This window comes from Heterodontus francisci, chromosome 13, assembly GCF_036365525.1.
Source record: "Heterodontus francisci isolate sHetFra1 chromosome 13, sHetFra1.hap1, whole genome shotgun sequence".
In the NCBI taxonomy this organism is placed as follows: Eukaryota; Metazoa; Chordata; class Chondrichthyes; order Heterodontiformes; family Heterodontidae; genus Heterodontus; species Heterodontus francisci.
Genome location: NC_090383.1, coordinates 27,302,915 through 27,330,110, shown reverse-complemented (window position 1 = coordinate 27,330,110; position 27,196 = coordinate 27,302,915). Strand labels below are relative to the sequence as shown.

At 42.7% G+C, this 27,196-nt stretch overlaps 1 protein-coding gene across 6 annotated transcripts in view; it reads left to right on the top strand.

The window, feature by feature from the left end:
- dzank1 (double zinc ribbon and ankyrin repeat domains 1) overlaps positions 1 to 27,196 on the top strand; it is a 140,981-nt gene that overhangs the window by 104,168 nt on the left and 9,617 nt on the right. For 4 of the 6 annotated variants that reach the window (XM_068044589.1, XM_068044588.1, XM_068044586.1 and 1 more), the window contains exons 14-17: positions 5,422 to 5,525; positions 15,130 to 15,204; positions 17,813 to 17,912; positions 19,892 to 19,986. In XM_068044589.1, the coding sequence (XP_067900690.1) occupies positions 5,422 to 5,525; positions 15,130 to 15,204; positions 17,813 to 17,912; positions 19,892 to 19,986 (374 nt within the window). The remainder of the gene's footprint in view (positions 1 to 5,421; positions 5,526 to 15,129; positions 15,205 to 17,812; positions 17,913 to 19,891; positions 19,987 to 27,196) is intronic. The other 2 variants (XM_068044591.1, XM_068044592.1) reach the window with 2 other exon arrangements.

Genomic DNA, 27,196 nt, shown 5'->3' with positions numbered 1-27,196 from the left:
GCCAAACAATGACGATCTCCAACCATCTCCCCTTGACATTCATCGACACTACCACCACTGAATCCCTCAACAACAACAGCAACATCCTGGGGATTACCATTGACCAGAAACTGAACTGGAGAGCCATATAAATACTGGTCAGAGGCTGGAAATTATGTGATGAGTAACCCACCTCCTGATTTCCCAAAGCCTGCTCACCATCTACAAGCACAGGTCTGGAGTGTGATGGAATACTCTCCACTTGCCTGGATGAGTGCAGCTCTAACAACACTCAGGAAGCTTGACACCATCCAGGACAAAACAGTCTGCTTGATCGACACCCCATCCACCACCTTAAACATTCACTCCCTCCACCACTGATGCACAGTGGCAGCAGTGTTTACCATATACAAGATGCACTGCAGCAACTCGCCAAGTCTGCTTAGACAGCACCTTCCAAACCTGGGACATTTTCCACCTAGAAGGACCAGGGCAGCAGATGCATGGGAACACCCCCTCTCCCAGCGCTAGGGCAGCCCAAACACCCCCAGAGCTAGGGCAGCTGAAACTCCTTTTCCCCTCCCCAGAGTCAGGGGAGCCCAGATTTCTCTTCCACCCCTCCCATCCCACCAAGCTAGGGCAGCCCAAACCCCCCTCCCTCCTTTCCCTCCCTCCCTGTGATTTACACAGAACAGATAGTAGAAATGTAGAACTCTCTCCCTGAAAAGGCTGTGGACACTGAGGGTCAGTTGGAGCTTTAAAGACTGAGCTGGATAGATTCTTGTTAGGTAAGGGCAGTAAGGGATATAGAGCTGAGGTGCAGGTCAGCCCTGATCTAACTGAATGAATGGAGGGGCAGACCTGGGGGCCTGAATAGCCTTCTACTGTTCCTAAACATCCTGCTGACACTCACTGTCCCAACACACATGTCAAGAGTCGCCACTTAACTGGTCCTGGAGCTCAATCAGAGCCTGTTGGGTCACAGCCCCAGCATAAGTCAGTGCCTTCAGGAGAGGAGGAGAAAAAATGTGGAGAAACCCCCAGTGTACAGAGTGACAAAACAAATGAGTCAATGATCTTATCTTCCGGATTCATTGAGATCATCAATTTCAGATCAGAACCGCTGCTGCCATTTTATCAGACTGCAGCAGCTGTTGGTAATGATTCTGCTGATGCCATTTACAGCTCCTCTAGACCCATCTTTTGTTTCTTTATTTGTCCCATTACCATCTCCTTTTGCTTTACACCATCCTCCCTTTTGTGATTTAATTTCTTCTGCTTTCCATCCTATCACAGACCTTCCCTTTTATAGTACTGAGTTCATGTCAGTTGCAGATCTCAATGACTTCCCACTGTGCACATGCCTCCTCTAAGACATCATGTTGCAGACATTGTATGTGACCTGTCTGCTGATGGCAAAAACCATTTCATGCGCAAAATTTCTTTCAGTTGCCTTCTTAAGTACATTAATCGTCTTCCCGCCTTTGAGGTGGAGGTTGCCAACAAGACTCCCAACCCACCCCTGGGAAAGGCAGAAGGAGGCAGGAAGCCCAAGAGCTTTTTTCCTGAAACCCCAGCTCCAACAACCTGGGAAAAAATCTCCCCCCAACCCAGGTGTCAGCCATGCCTCAAGTAGCATTCTTCCTTCTGTGAAAAGGTTATGGACTTAATCCTCACTCCAAGGATTTGAGTATATAATCAAAACTGACACTCCCAGTGGAGTACTGAGAGGAGCTGCACTATTGGAGGTGTAGTCCTTTGGGTGAGCTGTTAAACCGAGGTGTTGCCTGTCCGCTCAGGTGATTGTTAAAGATCCCAAAGCACTCTTTTGAAGAAGAGCAGATGAGTTCTTGCCTGTATCCTGGCCAATATCTATCCTTCAGCCAACATTATTAAAAACAGATTATCTGATCAGAATACTCATTACTGATTATGGGACCTTGCTGTGCACAAATTGGCTGCCATGTCACTTACGATGTAGGAAACTACTCTTCAAAATTACTTCATTGACTGTAAAGTACTCTGGGATGTCCTAAGATCATGAAAGGCACTATATAAATGCAAGTCTTTTATCATCCTTTCTCATTTGTCAGTGCTACATTTCCATTCTGTTACAGAAATGCTAACTGAGCTCATTTCCCCGCCACACAATTAAACACGGGGAAAAACAAGTTTTAAAAATAATTCACTTGGGATTTCTGTTGTTTAATTCTGAAACTGAACATTTTTGAGAATACATTAATTCAGAGTTTAATTCAATTTATCTATTGAATTTTTAAGCACTCAGGAATAATTTGCACTTCCTGCTTGTGTCCAAAATGCACTTGTCAGGTTACAAGTTTTCCCTCAAATTCATTTGCATAATCACAAACGTAAAATATTCCACGAACCAGCACAATTGGGCAGTGTAATAATACATAATTGTTTCTATTTTTATCTTTCTATAAAGAAGTATTCCTTGATGGATTTATGAGTAATAATCTGGTGCAGTTTTATTTAATACAGCTGAATATGGGTTTATCAGAAAAAAGAAGCCTTTTTGAAAAGGATGTCCAGTTCTATCAGTAACCTGATTTTAAATCACTGAAAATGACTTTAAAGAACTATACTGAACCATTTAATAGTTTCATTGGTGTATACTAATCAGTTTCATAGTAAATGAAACTGTTTTTGATATGAATAAACTTTTAAAACGTGCCTATTATTGTCTGTGCACCTAAGAAATAAGCACAATTTGAAGAGCCTTCCTGAAACAGTGCAATTGATGGAATCTCACAATTTAGTCCTGGGGTGTGCCCGAATTTGTAGCTGCTGTCTGATTCGAGTGAATTAAATCTTAAACCAGTGTAATAGATCTCAGAAAATATGAACACAAGTGGTTTTGGGTGTAACTCGCCTCCGTTTTTAGTTCCCCAATCTTTTGAGCTGGTTCGGCCCATTTCGCCTGGATTGCTCTGATATAACAACCGGAACCTCGACCCCTAAATTTCCACATTGCTCTTTGTTACTTATTTTAAATTACTTCAGCAAAACAAAATTGAATTATCAGGAATAGATTGCAGTCCAATTCCAATAATCCAACCTGTTTCATGGTCCGCGAATAGCTTTGCTGAACAGTTATTCACATTAACAAGAATCAGCTGGAACAGTAATTTCCTATTTGTTACCTTTCCTGATTAACTCAGCAAAATCTAGAGTCTGGGAAGTTGAAAATTGATGGCTGAACCTCTCTGAATTCCTGGGGCAGAGCAAGTAGTATCACAATCACATGGTTGTACCTGTGATTCTGTGCATGATGAAGTAGTGATATCAATCAGAGCTCTGCTACTTCCCTACACAAAGGAAGAGAAAATCAAAAGGGTGTTCCAGGCCACCATCAAGCACCTATTAGAGCCCAGTGATAGAATAGCACTGACAGAGGCCTGGGCCCAGGCAGCTTCCCTCCCATTTATTGTGTGAGCAAGGGGAAGAAAACACAACTAGCTCACTGTCCAGCATTGATTAAAATAAACAAAAGCAAATTTGTTATTGGAAGACTTTGATCACCTGTACTAATATCTACCAGCCAGTGTTGGTTGAAGTCCTAGCGTGATCTCTTTGCTTTTATATTCTAGTCTCGTAATCTAGTTATTTATTTCACAAGTTCATTACTCTTTAGATGAAGATACTCTTGGTGATTTCTGTTCTGACTCCCAAGTGCCTTGTATTTAATCTACAGTCTGGATCACTGTTGTTCGGTGACATCATCTGAAAGCACAGTGAAAGTTTTTAGGTGTACACTGACAACATCCAGCTCTACCTTACCACCACTTCTCTTGACTACTCCACTGTTGCTAAACTATCAGACTGGATTAGCATAAATTTCCTCCAAATAAATATTGGGAAGACTGAAGCCATTGTTTTCAGTCCCCGCTCAAAACTATGTTCCCTAGCTAATGACTCCATCCCTCTCGCTGGTAACAAGCTCAGACTAAAACAATCTGTTGGCAACTTTGGGGCAGGATTTTCCACATGGGCTTCGGGACCCTGCCACCATGGTGAAATCGGGTTCTGAAGCCTGCAGTGTGTGGGGAACGGTCACACAGCTGTGATTTTCCCCGAGTTGGCCAATTAATGGCTGGAGAGCAGGCTCACCATCCAAGTAAGGGCAGTGGTCAAGTCTCAAAGCTGGAGGGCCAATAGGATGCTCTCCAGCATGGAAGAAGAGCAGTATGCTACCTTAGGTAAGTGAAAGGGAGGGCACCCCAACATGGAGGCACCCTCTCTCCAACTTTTTTAACTTTAAAGTAAAAAACATACCCTTAGCAGCTGAGCCACCATTGTGGAGGGGGGAGGCCCTCAATAGGGTGGCCTGCAGCTGGAGCCAGACAGGCAGGGAAGGCCTCTAAGCCTGCCAATGGGAGGTCTCCTCCAGGCAGCTACACTGTTTCCCAACGCCTCCGGGGACCTGGAGGACGACTGGAAAATTCCAGTCAGCCTCCAACAATAGGCCTTAATTGGCTGATAAGCAGAATTGACCATCTGCCATTTGCGGACGGGTAGTCCTGCCACCCCCCCCTCATCCTCCCACCCCCCAATCCTGCCTCTGGGAAAATGGGGTGAGATGGTGCCAGGAAACCAGCATGCCAGCTAACAATGCAAATTTATGCACTCGCTTTCCACCACCATAATGTTGCCTGATTTTGCCTCTGTCTCAGCTCATCTGCTGCTGAAACCCTCATTCATGTCTTTGTTTCCTCTTGACTTCACTATTCCAACGTATGCTTGTTTGGTCTCCCACATTCTACCCTCCATAAACTTGTGGTCATTCAAAACTCTGCTGCCCGTGTCTTAACTCACATCTCAACAATCACTCCTGTGCTCAGCGGCCTACATTGCTCCCAGTCAAGCAACATCTTGATTTTAAAATTCTCATCCTTATTTTCAAATCCCTTCATGGCCTTTCCCTTCCCTATATCTGTAATTTCCTTCAGCCCCACAACCCTCCAAGATATCGGCACTCATTAATTCTGGCCTTTTGCACATCCCTGATTTTAATCGCTTCACCATTGGAGGCCACGCCTTCAGCTGCCTACACCCTAAGCCCTGGAATTCCCTCCTTAAACCTCTCAGCCTCTCTACATCTCTTTGCTCCTTAAGACACTCCTTAAAATGTCTTTGACTAAGCTTTTACTCATCTGCCCTAATACCTCTTAATGTGACAGTGTCAAATTTTGTTTGATAATGCTACTGTGAAGCATCTTGGGATATTTTACTACCTAAAAGGTGCGATATAGATGCAAGTTGTTGTTTTTGATTTTTATTTAAAAATGTTGACTGCTGTTAACTAATTTTCAGATCTTATGCTAAATATTTTGTCAGGTTCATTGCCACCAGACATTACATCTAACTTGGGAATAAGCCAGCTGAAAACGATTTCTGACTATTCTCTTTACATTGCAGGATATTGGAGATTGCAGTTAGATCACATCTGTGCACATCTGCGCAGTTATACACAGAACAACACTGAATTCCGGGCCCTTATTGGAGAACCTCAAATGGGAAAAGTAAGTGCTTAACCTCATTAACAATTTTTGGTTCTAGAAAAGTCAACTAGAAGCTTATTCAAATATCATCAAAGAAAGAATGTAAATTTAGACTATGCCTTTCACATCATTGACAATCACCATGGGATCTCTTACTGGCAAATGTCACACCCAAAAGTTGGAATCTCCAACATTACAGCACTCGTTCAGCACTGCACTGTTGTGTCAGCGAAGACTATGTGCTGAAGTCCTTGAAGTGGGGTGTGAACCCACAACCTTCTGACTCAGAGGTGAATTATGTTATCTTGTTGGTTCAGATGTAGTAGCAATAAGCTTAATATTCTTTACTGCTATATTTTCATAAAAGTTTATAGCTCTGGAAGAGGCTATTGGACCCATTGCACCTGTGCCAGCTCTTTGAAAAATCTTACTGAAAATCCTCCACTCTTGCCCCATACGATTTAAAATTTTTATTTTTAAGTATTTAGCCATTTCCCGATTAAACATTGCACACATTCTGCTTCCACCCTTCTTTCAGATGGGGAATTCCACAGTCTAACAATCCTCCTTGTGAGGAAAAAGTTCCATTCTTTCCCTTCATTCCTTTCAATTCACTTACAACTGCACTTTTAGAATCTCAACTCACCTTTGGCACTCCATTTGCCACAACATTTCAGCAGCTAATGATTTGCTCAACTGCATCCTCACCTCCCCCCTTGGTACCCTAATCCCCAACAAAACCATTACTCCATCTCGCCCTGGCCGTTCCCCCGGTACGGCCCTCATCTTGTTCCCTTAAATCCAAGGGACGCAGACTTGAACAGATATGGCAGATAACTGGTTAGCCATTCACCACCAGATCTGGCTTGACCACATAAAGCACTCGCTCTCGTCTGCTAAAACTGCTCACTATTCCAGGATGATCCTGGAATGCAAAGATACCCTCGGGCTATTTATTTGTACTGAAAGTCATCTTTTTAAACCCCTCTCCTCTGTCTTTCCACCTCACCTTCAATGATAAGTGTGAGGAACTTGAGGGCTTCTTTGTCACTAAGATCGAGACTATCAGATCAATTGCCTCTGCCGATTCCCTCCCTGCACTAGACCACTGGGCCAAACTTCCTCTAATGTTCCCTCTGCCCTAGCCCTGAATTCACATCTTTCTCTAGTTTCTCTCCTATTTCCATTCATGCCCTCTCCGAACTCATCTTGTCCATCCTCCTGCTCCCTCAACCCTACTCCCACTAAACTGCTGACTACCTAACTTTCCTTTCCTGGCCCCCATGTTAGCCAATATTGTTAACTGTTCTCTCTCTTCAGGTGCTGTCCCCCCTTTAAATCTGCCATCATCACCCTTCTTTTTAAAAAAAACAACTAACCTTTGACCCCACTATCCTTGCAAACTCACCCCATTTCCAGTCTCCCTTTCCTCTCCAGTCCCTGAATGTGATTTCACCTTCCAAATCCGTACCTATCTTTCCCGGAACTCTTATGTTTGAATCCTTCCAATCAGGTTTTTGCCTCTGCACCAAAATGGCTCTTATCAAAGTCACACATGACATCTTATGTGATCGTAACAAAGGTAAGTTATCCCTCCTCATCCTTCTCGACCCGATTGCAGTCTTCGACACTGTTGACCACACCATCCTGCTTCTTTAGACTTGACTATTCCAATGCGCTTCTGGCTGACCTCCCGCATTCAACCCTCCATATACTTGAGGTCATCCACAACTCTGCTGCCCCGTGTCCTTACTCATACCAAATCCCATTCACCTATCACTCCTGTGTTCGCTGAACTACATTGGCTCCCAGTCAAGCAATACATTTAATTTTAAAATTCTCATCTTTGTTTTCAAATCCCTCCATGACCATGCCCCTCCCTATCTCTGTAATCTGCTCTGGCCCCATGACACACTGCGATATCTGCACTCGTCTAATTCTAGCCTCTTGAGCATCCCCGATATTAATTGCTCCACTATTGGTCCTTCAGTTGTATAGGTCCTAAGCTCTGGAATTCCCTCCTGAAGCCTTTCTACCTCTTTCTTCCTATAAGACACACCTTAAAACCTACTTCTTAGATCAAGCTTTTGACCATCTGCCTTGATATTTCCTTATGTGTCATGGTGTCCAATTTTGCTTTATAACGCTCCTGTGAAGCACTGTGGGATTACTTCTTACGTTAAAGGTACTATATAAATATAAGTTGTTGTTTCTCTTGACAATGATCTAAAATGTATCCAATTCATGAGCCACTAGAAATAGTTTTCTCTTTAACTACTTTAGTAAATCTATCATTGTGAACACCTCTATCAGATCTCCTCTTAACCTTCTTTGCCCAAGTTTTTTGTCATCTATCCTAATATCTCCTTATGTGACTCAGTGTCAATTTTTTTTGATAACGTTCCTGTGAAGTACCATGGGATGTTCCACTGTGTTAAAAGTGCTGTGTAAATGCAAATTGTTGTTGTTTATTTTCATGTAAAGAGTCCAGTGTCAATAGTTGCCTCTTATAACTGAAGCCTACACACCCCCCACCCTGACATCATCTTAGTAAATCTGTTCTGCACCCTCTCCCTGGCCTTGACATTCTTCTTAAAGTGAGGCACCTAAAACTGGACATGATATTCTAACCACAGCCTAGGCAGTGGTTTAGCATCACCTCTTTGCTTTTGTACTCTGCAAGGTACTCTTGTACTCTTGGCTTATCGCGCAAATGGACTGATAGCGAATCAGTAGCCAATGGAAAAGAAATTGGAGTGGGGTGTAAAACAGGTGACTGATATGCTGTGTCTACTGCCCAAGTCAAATTTTGCCCCCGTGTCCTTCTTTATGAAATCTAGAATCCCATATACTCTTTTTTTTTTAATACAACAGCTTTGTCAACTTATCCTCACAATTTAAAGATCTGTGTATTATGAACCTCTAAGTCTCTCTTCTCTACTTCATTTATTTTTCACCATTTAGGATTTTATTGGCCTGGATTTTCTGTTCCCAATAGCGGCGAACACTGAGATGTTTGCCGCTATTGAGAGTCGGAACACCACCACAACGTCCGGCGATTGCACTTGTGCTGAAAACTGGAAGTTGTGTTGCACCTCAAGGGGCTCCGGAGCAGCTTTGTAAAGTGGCAGAGACCCATAATTTGTTAATTTGAGCTGATTTCCTACAACTGGATTTAACGCTGATTTATTTAGAGCCAGCATGGCCTTGATGGGCCAGATGGCCTCCTTCTATGTCATAAATGACTCTGACGGTACCAGCAAGCGCAGAACCTGCTCAAGAGCAGGAATATACCATTTCTGTTTAACTTTTACTTGGTGCCTTCGCCTAATTCCCATGTCCCAAGGGAGAGAATTTTAGTGGTAACAATTCAGTGTTGTTTGACCTTTTTTTGAAGAATTTATTCACTTCTGTTGAATCTGCTCTAGTCTGGTTGCTGTAATTTATTAAGTGTCACGCATTAAAGTGCGATTATTAATCATCTGTTCAAATCCAATGTACCATTTGTTTCATCTATTTTTGCATGTTAACCCTACCAGCATTTCATGTTCGAAATTACAACATCGTAGACAGTCAGAGCACTATGCTGCGTTAATGGTCCCTGTAAAATCATACAGCATCCTAATGTCACGTTTGATGTTTGTTTTTACGGCAACTATCAACATGTTTTTATCACAACAGGAATGATTAGATCAGAGATCAATTTTTTTTTAACTTCAAATGGATGATTTGATGACATTTTAGGGCCTCAATAGGGCAACAACAGCTGTGACAGAGGAGGAGGGAAGAAAACCCATATTTTATAACTTGGGAAACCATAATCAGAATTATAAAACATTTCTATATTACTTGATAGACTTTAGCCTCACAACTCTCTCACTTTGCAGGCTGGTACAGTCTCTGGGAACCAGGAGGAAATATCAGAGAGGTGATATCAAGGTGCACAAAATACTGGGGGAGATGGGTAGCACTAGAGTAGGGAATAGTAAGTTATTCGGTGGGGTCAGAGTAAGGGAGAAAGTAATAAAGTCTAAATCTGGGTTAATATGCATGTATGTGAATGCATGGAGTGTGGTTAATGAGATTGGTGAGGTACAGGCACAGATTGCCATGTTGTGGGTGGAGGGTGGAAATCGCGGAGGCACGGACCATAATTTTTCAGTCTTCCTTAGACTCGGGAGTAGTGCCAAAGGACTGGAGAATTGCAAACATTGCATCCTTGTTCAAAAAGGATGTAAAGATAAGCCCAGCAACTACAGGCCAGTCAGTGATGGTGGGGAAACTTCTAGAAAAAATAATTTCAGACAAAATTAATGGTCACATGGACAAATGGGGGTTAATTAAGGAAAGCCAGCATGGATTTCTTAAGGGAAAATCATGTCTTACAACCTGCTGGAGTTTTTTGAGGAGGTAACAGAGAGGGTTGATGAGGGCAATGCTGTTGATGTGGTGTACATGGACTTTCAAAAGGCGTTTGATACAGTGCCACACAACAGACTTGTGAGCAAGGTTATAGCTCTTCGAATAAAAGGGACAGTAGCAACATGGATATGGAATTGGCTGAGTGACAGGAAACAGAGTAGTGGTTAATGGATGTTTTTCGGGCTGGAGGAAGGTTTGTAGTGGAGTTCCCCAGGAGTCAGTGTTGGGACCCTTGCCTTTCCTGATATATATATATTATTGACCTAGACCTTGGTGTACAGGGCTCAATTTCACAGTTTGCAGATGATACGAAAATTGGAAGCATTGTGAACTGTTAGGAGGATAGTGTAGAACTGCAAAAGAACATAGACAAGTTGGTGGAATGGGCAGATGGGTGACAGATGAAGTTCAATGCTGAGAAATGCGAAGTGATTCATTTTGGTAGGAAGAACATGGGGACAATATAAAATAAAGGGTACAATTCTAAAGCGGGTGCAGAAGCGGAGGGACCTGTGTGTATATGTGCATAAGTCATTGAAGATGGCAGGACATGTTGAGAGTGTGATTAATAAAGCATACAGTATCCTGGGCTTTATTAATGGGGCACAGAGTACAAGAGCAAGGAAGTTATGTTGGACTTGTATAAGACAGTAGTTCGGCCTCAGCTGGAGTATTGCATCCAGTTCTAGGTGCTGCACTTTAGGAAAGACGTGAGGGCATTGGAGAGAATACAGAAAAAATTCATGAGAATGTTTCCAGGGATGAGGAACTTCAGTTATGAGGATAGATTGGAGAAGTTAGGACAGTTTTCCTTGAAGAAGAGAAGGCTGAGAGGTGATTTGATCGAGGTATTCAAAATCATGAGGGGTCTGCACAGAGTAAATAGAGAGAAATTGTCCCCACTCATGAAAGGATCGAGAACGGGAGGGCACAGATTTAAAGTATTTGGTAAGTGAAGCAAAAGTGTCATGAGGAAAAACTTTTTCACGCAGAGGGTGGTTAAGGTCTGTAATTCACTGCCTGAGAGTGTGGTGGAGGTAGGTTCAATTGAAGCATTCAAAAGGGAATTAGACTTTTACATGAGAAGGAAGAATGTGCAGGGTTCTGGGGAGAAGGCGGGGGAATCTAACTGAGTGAATTGCTCTTTCAGAGAGCTGGTGCGGACACGATGGGCCGAATGGCCTCTTCTGCGCTGTAACAATTCTATGATTCTGCTCTCTGCGAATGATATTATTGGATTCTGTTTCTGTGCTCTTTCACAAATTTGCCTTAAACAGCATTGGAAGAGATTCCATTCCGGTCTTAAGGATGCAATTAATGTTCTGCTGAAGAAGGGGAAAGTGCCAACCACATCACCAGGTGTATAAATACTTAATGAGGTGTTAATGTCTGCCAGCTGTAATTGCAGCAGTGTTTCTTTCTAAAATAAAGTGCTTTTTAGAACCACCGCAACAGCTAGTGCCATACCATAATCAATTTACACATCTTTCTTTATGTATCTATAATTCAACATTTTAAACTCCTAAAACAAAAGTCCTGTATAATTGCAATACAAGATTTTGCAGCAGGTTTGAAGAGCGTTTTCTGTAATGAATTAAAATGTATTGTTACAAATATCTCCCTTCTCTGGGTCATTGAAAACGTGTTTAAAAGTATTTAAAATCATAATAAAATACTCACCTGCCTTAGAGCTGAAGACTTGCCTTCAAGGGACGTGTCTTCAGCTGGTGACATCATTAGGGGCGTGGCTTCATCAGCAACGCGCCTCTCTGCTTGGCCTTGCAGATCGTTTCAATGTTGCACCATATTGTGGAAGTTCTTATTGCTGCCAACAAACCAGGTAAGTTCGTGTTTATCTGTGCAGTAGGTGGCAAATGCTGCCACTTTGCCACCGACCGCAAAATCCATGCCATTATGTTGTATTTTTATTTCTGATTTGATGGCATTTACACATCATCTGCAAATGAACGACTTAATTAACAGTACATAATATTCAGTCTTTAGACTGAAATTATTTTCAGTCTATTGGGCTGAATTAAATTATTTATGTTCAAGTCTCTGGAGTGGAGCTTGAATCCAAAGCTTTCTGTCTCAGAGACAAGATGTCTATTACTAATCCACAGCTAACAGGAGAAAGCCATGAGATAGCGCATTCCTGCTCTCTCCTTCCTTTTAATACCTCTTTCCTCTCTCTCTGTCTCTCTCTCACACCTTTTTTTTCTCCTTGCATCCGGCCTGCTGTGAGAATTTATTAACTTTTTCTCTTGCAGCTAATGGAACCAGGGCCATCCCATTGTCTGTGGTCTTGATGGAGGGCTTTCAGTCCTACTATGCATGCTGGGACAGCTCCACCTCCATGACACACTCTTGCTTTCTGGTAGAAGTGAAGGAATGAAAGTCTTGGTGTGAAGATGCAGCATAGCACAGTCCTGAGAAGAAAGGGCTAGAGGTTGCAAATACAGGGGAGTTGGAGGGCTAGTTATGTACTGTGTCAACTCTTGATAAATTGGACATCTGCTTAACAATATGAATTAGATGATTTCAGAAGATTGAGAATGGGTATGTATCAGAGTCACCAGCTACCACAGAGCTACTATTAAGTCAACAACATTTAAATCACATCTGCTGATAAGGGTTATAGATGGTTCCCACTGTTCACCTCTCAACTGACTGCAATCGTGTTTTGTTAAAATGATGCTTTAGCCTGAGTGTCTTTTGGGTCAAATAAACAGACAAATGACACGTTTTCCACTAGGTTAAAAAAAACTTTTTTAACCGAATTCTGAAATGATCGCAACCTCACTCACGCATGCACGCATTCACCCACACATACATACACAAGAACAGTTGATAGAGAGAAAAGGGGAAGAGATAGTTTGAAGTCTCAAGTGAGGTAAGTTTTTGTGGTTTACAGAAGATTATTGAGTCTTCTTGGGAGGAAGATTATTTTTTTAAAGTTGCAGGCCTGATTATTTGTAGTCTTGAACTTGCAGAGGTAGTGTAGAGCTTTAGTGTTTGTAATATATCCCAAAGCTGGTGGTGTGTAGTTTGTTACCTTCACAGATGGTTTGTCTTAAAGTCACTTTGTGTTGTCTCTGCTGTGGTGGCTGTTCTTGGTCAGCAGGGTTCTTCTCTTGCCTGCTGGATCCTTCTCTCAGGCTTTCTGTGATGTTAGCTTGATCTCCTCCCTCTCCAGAGAGCTACCTTTTTAAGGTCACAATCTATCACGTTGGAGTTTATGTTAGGAGACACATGGCTCTCTCCCCTGTTGTAACCACACAATGGGCCCAGATATGATAACCATGGCCATCGTTTGATGTTTGAATGGGAATCTATCTATAATGTTGCTGCTTCCCACTTTATTCATCTTGGTTTGGCTATGAGTCAGACTGTCTGCATCATCCTTTGTTAATTCATTCCTGTTGATCAGAGTCATTAATATGCAGTAGCTCCTTTCATTTTCAAAGGGGTTCTCCCCAGAGCTATTGCAGACAAGCTTAACGAGTTCCATCTTGACAGACAAGTTTGTTTATTTCCAGTACAGGAAGGGTCACATGACCACTACTCCATTTTGACTGTTGTATAAATGTCCATGTTCTTGTGATTTTATTTAGAGATACAGCACTGAAACAGGCCCTTCGGCCCACTGAGTCTGTGCCGACCATCAACTACCCATTTATACTAATCCTACATTAATCCCATATTCCTACCCCATCCCCACCTTCCCTCAATTCCCCTACCACCTACCTATACTAGGGGCAATTTATAATGGCCAATTTATCTATTAACCTGCAAGTCTTTGGCTGTGGGAGGAAACCGGAGCACCCGGCGAAAACCCACGCGGTCACAGGGAGAACTTGCAAACTCCGCACAGGCAGTACCCAGAATTGAACCCGGGTCACTAGAGCTGTGAGGCTGCGGTGCTAACCACTGCACCACTATGCCGCCCTTTCTTAGCAGTTGACTTTTTAAATTCATAATTCTTCCATCTCATTTATATTTCATCACGGCTCCTTCCGTGCATGACACACCTTTAAAGTAGTTACTGTCCCAAGACATTTCACAGGAGTGTTATCAAAGATTGACACGGAGTTAAGTATAGGGTAGGTGCCCAAATGCTTGGTCAAAGAAGTAGGTTTTAAGCCAAGTCTTAAAGGAGCAGAGAGAGGGGGACAGGGATTTCCAGAGTTTAAGATAACTGGAGGTATGGCTGGCAATGGTGGGGCAGAGGGAATGGGAGAATGATCAGGAGAGCACTGCAATTATTGGCTTCACGCTTGTAAATTAGAAGGTAACATCCTACAGAAGAGCAGAGGCACCATAAGCTGTGCTTTAGCTATCCTGACTCAGACTCCTGAGAAGCAATACCCTATGTACATTTAATGTATGACTTTAATACTATCCAACAGGTCATGAATGTAAACTAAAGGGGCAGTTTACAAAGAATTGATGGTTGCAGCCCGCAGTCATCATTCACATTGATACAATCCTGAGATGCTTTGATGAGAAGGGGCAGAGAGGAAACGTAAGCAGGTGCTACTTGGTCTCCTTTGTTGAAAGGAGTTGATGTATAAAGGGAAGAGAAATCACATTATGCATGATTGGAGGGACAAAAATGCTTATAATTTCTGCATTGGCTTTACCTGATTTATTGGATTGCGTAAAAAGATTGCATTTATATAGCACCTTTCAGAACCTCAAGATATCCCAAAATGCATTACAGCCAATGAAGTACCTTTTTTTAAGTGTAGTAACAATTTAATGTAGAAAAAACTGCAGTCAATTTGCACAGAGCAAGGTCCCCCAAAGAGCAGTGCAATGATGAGCAGAGAATCTGTTTCAATGATATTGATTGAAAAATATTTGCCAGGACATCAGGCAAAATTCCCTTGCTCTTCTTCAAAATAACACCATGGAATGTTTTTCATCCATCTGAGAGGACAGGCAGGGCCTGGGTTTAAAGTCTCATGGGAAAAACCACACCTCCACCTCCAACAGTGCAGCTCTCTTTCTAGAGTGTCAGTCTAGATTGTGTGCTCACATTTCTGCAGTGGGACTTAAACTCACAACATCCTGACTCGGGCAAGAGAGCTACCAACTGAGCCATAGCTAACACCATATATGGATGATGATTTCATTTAAAGGGTGATTACTTGTTTCATGGCGTGTAGGGTTAATTGGCCAATTCTTTGTGTCCTGGCAGATCATATCAGCTACAGTCCATGAAGATGGGTATGAGCTCAGTCTCCGTCTGAACTTTGTTCTTGCAGGAAATAAGGTCTGTTTGCTCTGGATTAAGATGGTTATCTGCTGGTTTTGAAGTGATGTTAAGACCCTCTGTAATGTTTTTCTGGCAGCTCTCATTGATATCAAATCACATGTAACCTTGAAAGTGACCTAGATTTATTTCTTGAAAGTGCGAAAAAATTGTAGGTTGCAGTATTTTTTTAAATGAGGTTTAGTGATCAGTTGAATAAAAATGGAATTTGCTGCCTATTTGTTTATGAAATGCTGCTTACATTTTCATGACTCAGATATTTTATTGTAACTGTCATTTTATGATTTTATGCAAAACACTTTGTAGGTCTCCTTCAGGTTCAAACTTTTCCACACTCTCACTGCTTTAAAACTAGAACCATTTTACAATATCAGATTGAAGTAGAACAGGGAGAATTAGGGATGCAGTAACATCACACTTCACTAATCAAGACGGTTAGTGAACCTAAAAGGGAGTATGTTCATCACTGGTGGAAATGTCAGGAGATTTTTATTTTATTCATTCTTGGGATGTGGCATTTAGAGCTGTTCCCCAGATGCCGAGAGAGGATTCTGGTGGGCTGCCTTTTTGAACTGACTGAAATCGTGTAGAGGCCAGGCCAGGTAAGCATGGCAGGTTTCCTTCCTTAAAGGGTTTTTACGATCATCTGACAGCTTCATGGTTACTTTTACTGACATCAGCTTTTTATTAAACTGAAATCAAATTCTCAAATTGCTGTAGTGGGATTTGAACTCTCTCTTTCTTTGGATTATTAGTCCAGACATCTGGTTTCCTAACCCAATAATATACCACTACACTACCATAACCCGTAAAGATGTTTTTATGTTTATTGTTGTAAATAAAAGTACCCACTGCTCGCGCCCTCCTCACATTAGGAAGCTAGCCACTATTAGTGGGTTTGCAGGCACAAATCCTCAAAGAAAGCTGGGAATTAACTTTTCCCAATCAGCATCCTGTCTAGGGCCCAGTCAAGGAAAGCCATTGTCAGCCTGCGTATGTAGGTTTCAGTTGGAATCCAAGGTGATTATGAGGACAATTTGCACACTTCATCAGGAGCTGCTTCCTGTAATGCCTGTAACTCAAACAAAACCAGTAAATGCTGCAAACATTCCGTCGGTCAGCCAGCAACTGTGGAGAGAGAAACAGAATTAAAGGAGGGTGGAGAGGCTAAACTATCTGGATTGAGCAATCTTGCCCCATTCTTGTCTGTTTAAATTTTTAATGCTGCAAATCAGACCATCACCAATTATGTCATAAGCACTGTGACATATTTTTAACCTCACAGTCTCACACAGACTTGCACAGTCTTTTGCCAGGCAGTAGAAATATGGCAGGAGGAACTGACAGGTCAGAAAAGGACTAAATAAGTTTTAAAACCTTTTTAAGTTCCTTTAGGGCCAGGAAGAGCAGGAGTGCTCCCCTCAGGCCAACAAGGAAACCTTCAACCTTCCTCGCCCCTACCTCCCAACTCCTGATCATGACCCCGATCTTTAACGTCTCCCATCCCGATCGTGACCCTGATCATTTAACAACTTCATGCCCGATTGCAACCCCGATCCTTTAACATTCCCAATCGTGACCCCGATGCTTTAACGTCTCCTACCCCGATCCTGACTTCGATCCTTTAACCTCCCCCATTCCCATTCCTGACCCCGATCCTTTAATGTCTCCCATCCCGATAGTGACCCCAATCCTTTATCATCTTCTCTCTTGATAGTGACCCCGATCCTTTAACATCTTCCCTCTTGATAGTGACCCCGATCCTTTAACATCTTCCCTCTTGAGTGACCCCAATCATTTAACATCTTCCCTCCTGATAGTGACACTGATCCTTTAACGTCTCCTATCCCGATAGTGACCCCGATCCTTTAATGTCCCCCGCACCCTCGGTCACAGCGCTGATCCTTTAATGCCCCCCTTCTGATTGTGGCCCCAATATCTGAAACACCTCCCAATCACAGCCCCATTCCCGTGGGTCCTCGGCTGCAGCCTCCTGTTTCTAATTTCTATTTCTGCCTGTTGATGGGGAAGAGCTTGCATTGATTTATTTAAATAAAGTCCTGCCATTACGATCAGCAGAGCCTTCATATCTCCACCCTGTCCGGTTTCTTCACCTCCCACTGAGTTCTGCCACATTCTTCCTGACTTATCCCAACCCCTCTAGAAATTGCCTATAACTGACCTCAGCAGAATCCTCAGGGAAAACACAAAATGGGAGATTACCTAGAAGGCTGGGGGGGGGGGGGAAGGATCAAGGATTGGGGGAGTGAATAGAATTGGTACTGTTCCCAAAGAGGGTTTGAACCCTTTGTTTCTATACAGAGACTGTTTTTCCTTCAGAGTACATTGAATATTAACCATGTTAAACAATCACTGTGTAACACTGGAACTACAAATTAATCCCTTGCAATGAGAATTATTTAGTAATAACATTCGTTCAATGAAGTTGATAGGTGTATTCACAGCCCTGAAAAAGTTTACACTTGACCATAGACTGAGAAGCAAGCAGAGTTTATTGACCTAGGGTGACCTGTCATTCAATAACGGCTTATTGCGATGAGGAGTCATTTGTTTAAGGCGCCTCTGCATTTTGTTTTCTCCCCAACAGAACATACTAACTGGAAAGTCAGCAAAGCTTTCTGAGAACAACTTCCTTAGTAGTGTGACTGAAGGGGGAGATGGTATCTATGGCAGTCTGACCAGTTTGGGTAAGTTCCACTAGTGCGGAATGGATTTGATGGTGGTTGTTCAGCTTAAGGGAATGGGTGGAAGCGAATGGTATTTAAAATGCAAAGTTCCTTCTGTTCGAAAATTTAACTAAGTATGACGTCGGAGTAAGATCACCCTGTTTGTATTTTGTTGCTAAAAATATCAGCAGAAGGAATCTGGCTCCTTTGTACCAGGTGATGCTCTAGTTACAGTATATAAAGTGTGTCAGTGCAGAAACCAGATCCACCACAGTCAAGTGAGAAAATGCCGCCTTTTATTTTTAAAATTGAATCCCAGAATGTCTCGATTATTAAACAACCAAATAGTGCTGTGAATTGTGAACTGTAGTATATTTCTGTATCTAGAATATGTATTTATTTAAAAAAGAGGCCTCATTAGAGTAATTGCTAAGATGTGTTATTCCTGACGTAGAAAACTAATTACAATGCAGAATAAGCTCCTCTCCGTCCCTTTTTGATTGCTTTTTGTACCTGAGCAGTAGTTTTTAGTGATTTGTGTACTTGGACACATAAATCACTTTGTTCCTCCACAGCTCCTAGTCTCTCACCATTAAGAAAATATTCTAATTATAATTTCCCAGATCCAAAGTGGATGACCTCACACTGCCTCACATTGAGCTCCATCTGCCATAGTTTTGCTCACTCACTTAATCTATCAATGGCCCTTTGCAACATCCAGCTCCCATCTACACTATTTACTGTGGCTCCTAACAGTGCAACCTTTGATGTACTCTATTCCTTTATCCAAGTCATTACCATATACGATGAAAATCCAAGGCCCCAATACAGATCTCTGGGGAACGCCACATATCCCATTCCATCAATCAAAGTACGCTCCCTTTATCCCTACTCTCATCTCCAACTCCCAACCAATTGCCCATCCAAGGCATAAAGTTACATCCAATTCCCTGTGCTTTCATTTTTGATCATCCCTTGTACAGAACCTTATCAAATTCCTTCTGATTGTCCATACAGACAACATCTATGGATGCTCCCCTATCACCATGCTAGTGAGCTCCTAAAAATATTCAGCTAGATTATCAGCCATGACCTATCCTTCACAAATTCATGCTGACTCTCTGATCAGCTCATACTTGTCTAAGCGCTCAGTCATCCTCACACAGATGATAGATTCCAGTAACATCCCCACAACTGATGTTAAACTGACTTCTTGTAGTTACCTGAGTTCTCCCTCCCTCCTTAAATAATGAAGTGACTTTTGCAATTTCATGCTAGAACAGACAGCAAGTGCCTTGTGGTTTTGCTCTTTGTGCCTACGAGAGACAATATAAGAATATTTGGGAACACTAGGCCCAACTAGCTTGTCCCTTTTTCAGAGGTCATAAGATAGTTTCAGATAAGGAAGGCCATTCAGCCCATCTTAATTCATTCATCCATCCTAATGCCCTCCTGTTGCATTATCCTGTTGTTTCTTAAATAGAGGCATAAACCCTACAATTATCTGAAAGTCTGTTCCATATTTTGATCACTCTTTTGAGTGGAGGAATTTCTGATAGCAGATAAGTGAATCTTTATTATTTTAATGCTGTGTCCCCTTGCCCTACTCTTGCAATTTAATTTAAAGGTCAACCCAGTGATCTACCAGTTCTTCCCATCATCTGTATCTAAAATGTAAAACTGGTTTGTGCACATTCTGGAGGAGATGAGCGGCAGGTATGTTTGATACACAGCGGGGATCGGCTTGCTGTGTTTTGGAGGTCTTTTGGATTATGAATCTAGTGAACCCTTTGAGAGCTGAATAATATTTGCAATTTTTATAATGCAAGCATTTCAGATATTAATTCAGCATAATAAAGTGAATTGATGTTCTGTATCATTAAAAAAACAGATGATTATATTTGATACAGAATTGCTGGCATTACTCAAAGGGTTAGCTGTGATAGGTTCCTATTTAACTATGATGGTCATCCTTCTCAGTGCAATGTTTCTGTGAACAGCTAGTGAGCCTCACTCAGGCGGAGTGGACACGAGCAAGAAACCAAAAAAATCAAGGAGGAAAAGACAAGTGACAACGAAGGACGATAAACTACCAGTTGGTATTCTTTATAACATTCCTTAAGTACTGTTCAACACTGACACCAGCCTGTGAGAAACACTCGCTATGGATTTTATTTCCATTTATTTCAATTTGTGTAATAAGATATACCAAAGTGCTACGCTGTGGAGTGACAGATTACCCTGACACGCAAAGAGGTCCTAACCTTGGCCCTGTTGCCTACCAGAGCACCTCCATGCCTTAAAATACCCTGACCTAAGAAAAATCTATTGATCTCAAATCTTAAAAATTTAAATTGAACCTAGTCTTTTGGAGGAGAGAGTTCCAGATTTCTACTACCCTGCATCTTTCTGATTTCACTCCTGAATGACCTAGCTTTAATTTTACGATTGTGTCCCCTTATTCTAGATTTCTCCACCAGAGAAAAGTTTCTCTTTACCCTATCGAATCCTTTCATAATTCTTAATCTTCTAAACTCAAGGGGATAAAAGTCAAGTTAATGCAACCTGTTCTCCTTTTAACTCTGGTATCATTTAGACTGAATCTGCACTGTATCCGTCCAAGGTCAGTATATCCTTAGGTGCCCAGAACTGAATGCGGTACTCCTGATGGGGTCTGACCAATGCTCTATAGAACTGAATAACACTTCCTCCCTTTGAATTCCAAACGTCATGAGATAAAGTCTTCGATCCCAATTTTTTTCCCTCATTGTCTTCACAGCAGTAATCTGCAGCAGGTTTCCACCCACACTTCTTGCATCCGTCAAAGCACCATGTGCTATCTTGGGTCTACAGATCAGACAGAAACTAGGGTGCCACAAGGATCGGTCCTAGGGCCTCAACTATTTATTATCTATATCAATATATATCTATATCAATGACTTGGAGAAAGGAACAGAGTGTAGTGTATCCAGATTTGCTGACGATACAAAAATAGGTGGGAAGGCATGTTGTGATCAGGATACAAAGAATGTGCAAAGGGATATAGATAGGTTAAGTGAGTGGGCAAAAACTTGGCAGATGGAGTTCAATGTGGGAAAGTGTGAGGTCATCCACTTTGGTAGGAAGAATAAAAAGGCAGATTATTGTTTAGATGGAGAAAGACTACAAAATACGGCAGTACAGAGGGGTCTGGGTGTTCTTGTACATGAAATACAAAAAGTTAGCATGCAGGTCCAGCAAGTAATTAGAAAGGCAAATGGAGTTTTGGCCTTTATTGCTAGGGGATTAGAGTTTAAAAGTAGGGAAATCTTGTTACAACTGTACAGGGCGTTGGTGAGGCCACACCTGGAGTACTGCATACAGTTTTGGTCCCTGTATTTAAGGAAGGATATATTAGCATTGGAGGCAGTTCAGAAAAGGTTCACTAGACTGATTTCTGGGATGAAGGGATTGTCTTATCAAGAACGACTAAACAGGTTAGGTCTTTATTCATTGGAGTTTCAAAGAATAAGAGGTGATCTGATTGAAACATTAAAGATTTTAAGGGGGCTTGACAGGGTAGATGCTGAGAATATGTTTCCACTGGTGGGGGAATCTCGAACTAGGGGACATAGTTACAGAATAAGGGGGCACACATTTAAAACTGAGATGCAAAGGAATTTCTTCTCTCAGAGGGTGGTGAATCTCTGGAATTCTCTACCTCAGAGTGTTGTGGAGGCTAGATGTATTCAAGGAAGAGGTAGATAGATTTTTGAAATCTCGGGGAGTTGAGGGTTATGCGGAGCAGGCCCGAAAGAGGAGTTGAGGCCTGGGACAGATCAGCCATGATCTTATTGAATGGCGGGGCAGGCTTGAGTGGCTGAATGGCCTACTCCTGCTCCTATTTCTTATGTTCTCAACCCAGAGGGGTAGAATAACAGTAAAAGTAGCAGAATGAGAGAATAAAGGGCAAGTAAGTTTTCAACCATCGACTTCTTCGATTGCAGTGAATCTTAGAAGCAACAGCTAAACTAAAACAATTTATATTTATGAAGCACCTATAATATAGTAAAATGTTTTCAAGGTATTTAACTGGAGTGTAAGCAGACAAAAAAAATTGGGACACACTCTGGGGCTCCAGCACTGGGCCTGGTCCCAGGCCTCCTGTATTACTGGCAGTGGCCACCACTCCCTGTGGCGTGGCCAATACTACTGAGCTGCTGGCCCTGTGAATAGCCAACAGTTCTTGGAGGCGGGATCCCCATCCTTAAAGGGACAGGGAACCCGACGCTGGGCATTTGATTGCCTGAGTGCTGTTGAATTGCGCTGGGTGGGGAGGGGGCTCCAAAAGGTCGAGGCAGGATTCCCACTACCTGTTCGTCCCAGTGTGGGATGCCCCGTTGGCACGACTAAATCCAGACCTGGATTTGCACGGTGCAGTGTATTAGGCCACAGTCTTTTCATCGAATTCAGCACAGGCTACTGGGATGCAACTCTGCTACTACTTCAGTTACTCAAATCAGATTTCTGTTGTAGGTTTCACATAAACCCAATGTCCATATTCATATTTAATGAGCCCACCTCATTTTTACCATAGGCTGGTTCTGTGAAGCAGATGGAGGTATTAAACAGCTGCCTGAACTCTCATTGCCTCCATATTTCCTCCTGCACACTCACCTTTCTGTTTTCCATCTCATCTAGCACAGATATAAAAATTAAAACTAAAACAAAAATTTTTTAAAACTGAGAAAAATGTTTTCTTTTTGCACTTTTTTTTTTGTTGAACTTCCCTCCCCAGGACAATAGCAGCTGACTAGGTCCATAAAGTAATAATGGCTGCAGGAGAGAGGGGGTTGGAGCAAGGCAATGGCAGTAGTTACTTGAAGCACTTGGCATTCTGAGTCTGTAACTTTGAAGCCATTCAGTCAAAGTACAAGATTAGTTGGTTCAACTCAAACAAAATTAGAGTCCATTTTGCAAAATAAATGAGGTACCAATAAAATGCACTCCTAGTAGCCAGAAGTCTCGTAAAATGTCAATCGGACTCTGAGAGACCACTAGTACAGTTGCAGTCACATATCAAAATGCAACGTCGGTGCACTGCAGATTCTTCGAGAATAGTGTTGCAGCATCTACAATTCCTGACTTGTATGATTCTGACACTCGAGCCATAGAAGACGTTTCATTTCCCTTTCATGATAGCTGCTAGTCTCTTCTCATACTCTCTCTTTGCCCCTTTTATTTCCTTTTACGCTTTCCCTCTGAACTTTCTATATTCAGCCTGGTTCTCACTTTTATTATCAACCTAACATCTGTCATGTGCCCCTTTTTCTGCTTCATCTAACTCTCTATCTCTTACGTCATCCAGGAGCTCTGCTTTGGTTGCCCTATCTTTCCCCCTCATGGGAATGTACCTCTACTTCACCCAATACAGTCAGCCCATTGTTCCATTACAGTTTTGCGTGCCAATCTTTGATTCTAATTTACCCAGGACAGATCCATTCTCAACCCACTAACATTGGCCCTTTTCCAATTAAGTATTTTTACTCTAGATTGCTCCTTGTCCTTTTCCATAGTTAATCTAAACCTTATGATCTACTATGATCACTTTTCCCTTAATGTTCCCCTACCGACATTTAGTCCACTTGACCCACCTCATTTCCCAGAACAAGATCCTGCAAATGCATCTTTCTTCATTGGGGCGGAAACGTACTGATCAAAAAAATTCTCCCGAGTACATTCAGAAACTCTTCCCCTCTCTGCCCTTTATACTGTTACTATCCCAGTCTATATTAGAATAATTGAAGTCCCCAGTATCACTGCTCTATAGTTTTTGCACCTCTGTGTAATTTCCCTGCAAATTTGCTCCCCTATATCTTTCACACTAGTCGATGGCCAGTAGAATACACCCATTAGTGTGGTGGCACCTCTATTGGTTCTAAACTCTGACCAAATAAATCTATTCTTGCCCCCCCCCCCCCCCCTCTCCCGCCCCCAGGACATCCGCACTCTCCAATACTGTAATATTCTTCTTAATACTGCTATCCTTTCTCCATTTTCCTTTCCATATCTTTCCTAAACACCTTACATCCAGGAGTATTTATTACCCAGTCCTACCCTTTTTTGAGCCAGTTCTCCATTATCACCATTACATCATATTCTCACATGGCTATTTGCGCTGCAGCTCACCAACCTTATTTACACATTCTTCATATTCACATACATGCACAGTATACCTAATTTAGACCTTATTATATTCCCTCTTACTCTGACCCCACCTAATACCTTACTATTTCCTACTCTAGTGTTATCTGTTTCTCCTAATTCTCTGTACCTTGGTTTTCATCTCTAATATTACCTCTACGTTTCCACATCCCTGCCAAATTAGTTTAAACCCTCCCCAATAGCACTAGCAAATCACCTGGCAAGGACATTGATCCAGGCTCTGTTCAGGTGCAACCCGTCTGGTCTATACAGGTCCCATCTCCTCCAGAACTGCTCCCAATGTCCCAGGAATCTAAAGCCCTCCCTCAGGCACCATCTCTCCAGGCACACATTCATCTGCTGTATCCTCCTATTTCTATACTTACTTGCATGAGATAATGGGAGTAATCCAGAGAGGTTTTGCTTGCTAGTTTCTTTCCTAGCTGCCTAAACTCTGTCTGCAGGACCTAATCCTTCTTTCTACCTATACCGTTGTTACCGCTGTTCACCTGCCCTCCTCAGAATGCTCTGCTGCCATTCAGTGACATCCTTGACCCTGGTACCTGGAAGGCAACATATCATCCTGGATTCACATCTGCTGTGCAGAAATGCCTGTCTGTTCCCCTAACTATCGAATCCCCAATCAATATTGCTTTTCCAATCTTCCTCCTGTCTACCTATACAGCTGAGCCAGCATGGTGCCATGGACTAGACTCTTAACTGCATACCCCAGATGAACTATCACTCTCACCAGTATTCAGAACAGATTACTGATTGGTGACTGAGATGCAGTCAGGAGACTCCTGCACTACGTGCCTGGTCTTTCTTGACTGTTTGGCAGTCACCCATTCCCTCTCTGCCTGCATACCCTTAAGTTGCGGGAGTGACCACGTCCATAAACGTGCTATCCATGAAATTCTCAGCCACGCGGATGCGCTGCAGTGAAGCCAGTTGCTGCTCAAGCTCCGAAACCTAGAGCTCGAGCTGCTGCAGCTGATGACACTTCCTGAACATGTGGTTGTCCAGGACATAGGAAGAGCTCGGAGTTCCCACATGTAACAGGATGCACACTACACAGGCTGAAATTTATTCTCCCGCTGCTGGGAGTGGCGGCAGTTCGGGCCGTGCGCCGCCATGCCTCTGCGATCTAGCGCACTATGGCTCATCTGCATACGCTGGACGGTCCGCCTCCCCAATCACATGGCAGTGGGGGTCTCTGCAACGCCAGCAATGGTGTCAGCTGCCTCTGTGCAGGCACTGATGCCATTTTAAAGGGCTGCCAGACCTGCACAGTTGAAGCCCATACCCCACCCCCCAAAAACACTGTGAATTGACTTTTGGCCCGTACCACCACCGTGCCGCCCCCCCCCCCCCCCCCCCCCCAACACAATACTAAGAAAATAAATGGCTGCCCCATTTCCCCCCACAAAACACGCATTTAAGTGACCTTCGCTTCCCCCCCCCCCCACCATCCCCCACAACTGCACAATGTGCAGAGGTCACCCCTTCCACCCCTCCCCTACACTGCACATGCAGCTTTGACCCCCCCCCCAAAACAACTACACTAAAAATCCTAAGTTCCCCCTTTCCCCACCTTGGTACGCTAGCTTTCCCTGGACGGGAAAGTGAAGGCGCACGAGTGTCAGTTGCTGCCTGCAAGGTTGCGGATAGCCGGCAAGATCGCAGTGAAAGGTATGTTAATTTATTCATGTCCTTTATTTAAAGTTGGATCCTGTTGTCGGGGTGGGGGGGCCTCCACGGAGCGTCTCCGCTGCCGGGAAGATCAGGCCCGGTAATCTCGGTGTAGGGCTCCGTGGTAGGCCGCTGCCTCAGCGATCATCCAGCACTCCCCCTTCCACCCCCTGCCACGGAGCCTGGCGTTGGGTGCTCAACAAAATTCAGCCCCACAGCTCTGAGCTGTCCCTCCTCTATTTATTAGGCTTACTTACTTACTACTTAAATAAAAGACTCACCAGCTACTCATCAGTCAGCTGCTTTTGCTGTACTGACATCACTTCATTTAACGTTTATTATCTGAAAACCTTATATTTTAATTTACTGAAAAATTCAGACTCGTGTACCTATCCCCTATTTAACTTTTTTAAGTTATCCCCTAGATCTGATTGATTAATTGAGCACTGATTTTAATTATATGATAAATTATAAAATCAGTTTTAGTTTTTATACTAATGAATTGATCAAGTCTTATTTTATAGTTGAGTAATTAAGCTTACCTGTTTACTCACCCCGGCTTGCTTGCTTCCCCGTGCTCTGTTGATTGTGATGTCGCTCTGATGTCACTTTTTTATTACTACTGCATTTGATTTGGCTCCCGCTGCTTTCTATCCAGCTCCAATGTTCTGGCACGCTATTTGAATCTCTATTCTGCTGCCACTGCTTTCTATCCAGCCTCCGATCTCTTGGCGTGCTTCCTGCACATTGTCCAGTGCACAAGAAATGTCCTGGTGTTCCCACATGGCATTGGATGTGCATTCCACAGGAATGAAGTGCCCTGCCATGCCTCTATTTGTTAGACTATTAACTAACTTAACAGAAATAGACTTAAGACTAAAAAGAAAAACACTCTCCAGCTACTGAAAGTTAAAAAGGAATAAAAAGCAACACATCCGTTCCCCTCTGTACCAGATTCCCACTTGTACCAAATTCCTGACTTTAACACTGTTAATGCTGCCTTCAGTTCTGTGAGCACTCTGTGCGGTAGAAAATACTGTTTACTTATATAGAGCTTATGACTCAGACCCAAGTTACAACTGCTAACTCAGCTTCCTGCTTACAGTAATCAACACCTGTTCAGGCAATCACTTTCAGCTGACTGACAGTTAACAGAAACAGGCAGTTTCTGTTAACTAGGTAGCTTAACTTCCTTGCAGTTTCTTTTACAGTTTTAAAAAATCTAAGTCAAATTCTAATTGTTAAACTAAATTTCAGCTTGAGAATTCCTGCAGAATTCCCACTTGTATCAAATTCTCAACTTTAACACTAAAATAAAAGCAAAATACTGCAGATGCTGGAAATCTGAAATAAGAACAGAAAGTGCTGGAAATACTCAGCAGGTCTGGCAGCATCTGTGGAGAGAGAAGCAGAGTTAATGTTTCAGGTCT